General features: G+C 56.7%; 1 protein-coding gene across 1 annotated transcript; it reads left to right on the top strand.

The window, feature by feature from the left end:
• Window positions 1–287: 287 nt before the first annotated feature.
• ACA1_337740 (uncharacterized protein) lies at window positions 288–1,503 on the top strand (the record flags this gene model as incomplete). Its single annotated transcript, XM_004332902.1, has 5 exons — window positions 288–386; window positions 460–1,007; window positions 1,091–1,134; window positions 1,243–1,311; window positions 1,382–1,503. 5 exons carry the CDS (start codon window positions 288–290, stop codon window positions 1,501–1,503), a joined length of 882 nt encoding a protein of 293 aa, XP_004332950.1.
• Window positions 1,504–1,604: the final 101 nt, after the last annotated feature.

Raw genomic sequence — 1,604 nt, 5'->3', positions numbered from 1 at the left:
AGGGGCACGAACTGGCGCGCTGTGCACTTCCAGAGAGTGCGACGGGACAAGGAGGTGCGCACGCAACAGTGACCCACACCATCGAAGGCTTCGTTGCTTCTATTCTAACTACGGAGTGCCATTCCTATTCCAGGTGCCGGGTCTGCTCGCACTCCTGGCTCGCACGACCACACACCGGGATGCCCTGCAACGCTTGCAAGAGCTGGGTACTCTTCTACTGCCAATTACATTAGCAGACCCCGGAACCATCGGTGGTTCTCTAATCTCCAATTCGCCCGGGAGCAGGAATGGACGTGTGGGAGAAGCTCACTGCGCTCATCGCCCGCTGGCAGCGACGACCACTCCAGTATTTGGGTCTTCTGCACAACGCGACCATCTGCATGCAGGTACGCACAGCCACTCACTCACACTCACTCTCGCTGACCGTCGTTCACTGTGGGATTACACTTCTGTGTCAAGGCGCTGACGGAGATGAGGATCAAGAAGGAGTGGAAGAAGATACTCGGGGCTCTGTCGAGGGACGATCGCATGCTCTCCGGAAGCGATAGCGACGACCAGCGCGACGAGATGGAGGAATCCAGCAGCAGCAGTAGTGGTAGTAGTTGCACCAGTAGTAGCAGCAGCAGCGGTGGGAGAGGCGGAGAACCTCCAGAAGAAGAAGAAGACGACGAGGGAGACTCTGAGCGACGAAGGAAGCGAAACGGCAGCGTCAAGCGCGAGATCGACATCGAGGAGGGCGCCGTCTTGATAGCGTCTTGGGAACACACGACTGATCTCAACGTGCGGCGGAAGGTGTACAGAGAGTTGGACGAGATCGCCGGCACTGTGCGACAGCGACTCGCGCAGAGCGCGGCGGTGGACGGGGAGGAGGGGACGGCGGTGGTGGCGCGCGGGAAGGAGATCGAGGGAGTGGACGAAGGCAGGATTTTGAGCGAGGTCAACACCACCCTGTACGACTACCTCGGGTTCACCGGCAACGTCAACGACTATATGAATCCGAACAACAGGTGCGCCAGACACCAGCGAGCTCATGTGATGTTGCTTTTAACCACGAACCATCTCTCTCTCTCTCTTTCTCTCCTACCAACAGCCTCATCGACCAAGTGCTGGAGAAGAGGATGGGCATTCCAATCAGTGAGCCCCTCCCTCTCTTTCTGTTGTGGTCGTCGTCTCATTATCACCATCGCCATCGTCGCCATTGTATTCTGTTGGCTGACTTGTATCCTCCTCTGTCACATTCAGCTCTGGCTTTGGTATACGCCGCGGTCTGTCGGCGGCTCGGTATTCGAATCGACATGATCGGCATGCCTGGTACGCTGCTCTCCTATACTACAAGAACGCCCACCACTAACCACACAAGTCCTCTCCCCAACACCAACAGGCCACTTCATGGTCAAATACACGAACCCAGCCGGGGGAGAGATTTTTATCGACGCCTTCGCCGAGGGGCGCCACCTGACGCCAGACGTACTGCTCCTCTTCCCACAAAACTCTCACAATTAACGAAATCACTTAATCAAAAATCAAAATGACAATTAGGACTGTCGCGAGATGCTGGCGGCCATGGGCATGACGTTCTTCACGCCCGATCTGCTTCGCCCGGT

The sequence above is a fragment of the Acanthamoeba castellanii genome (assembly GCF_000313135.1).
Source record: "Acanthamoeba castellanii str. Neff unplaced genomic scaffold scf7180000084604, whole genome shotgun sequence".
Lineage (NCBI taxonomy): Eukaryota > Discosea > Longamoebia > Acanthamoebidae > Acanthamoeba > Acanthamoeba castellanii.
Note: the sequence above shows the minus strand (reverse complement) of the source record. Positions and strands in the feature narration are given on the sequence as shown.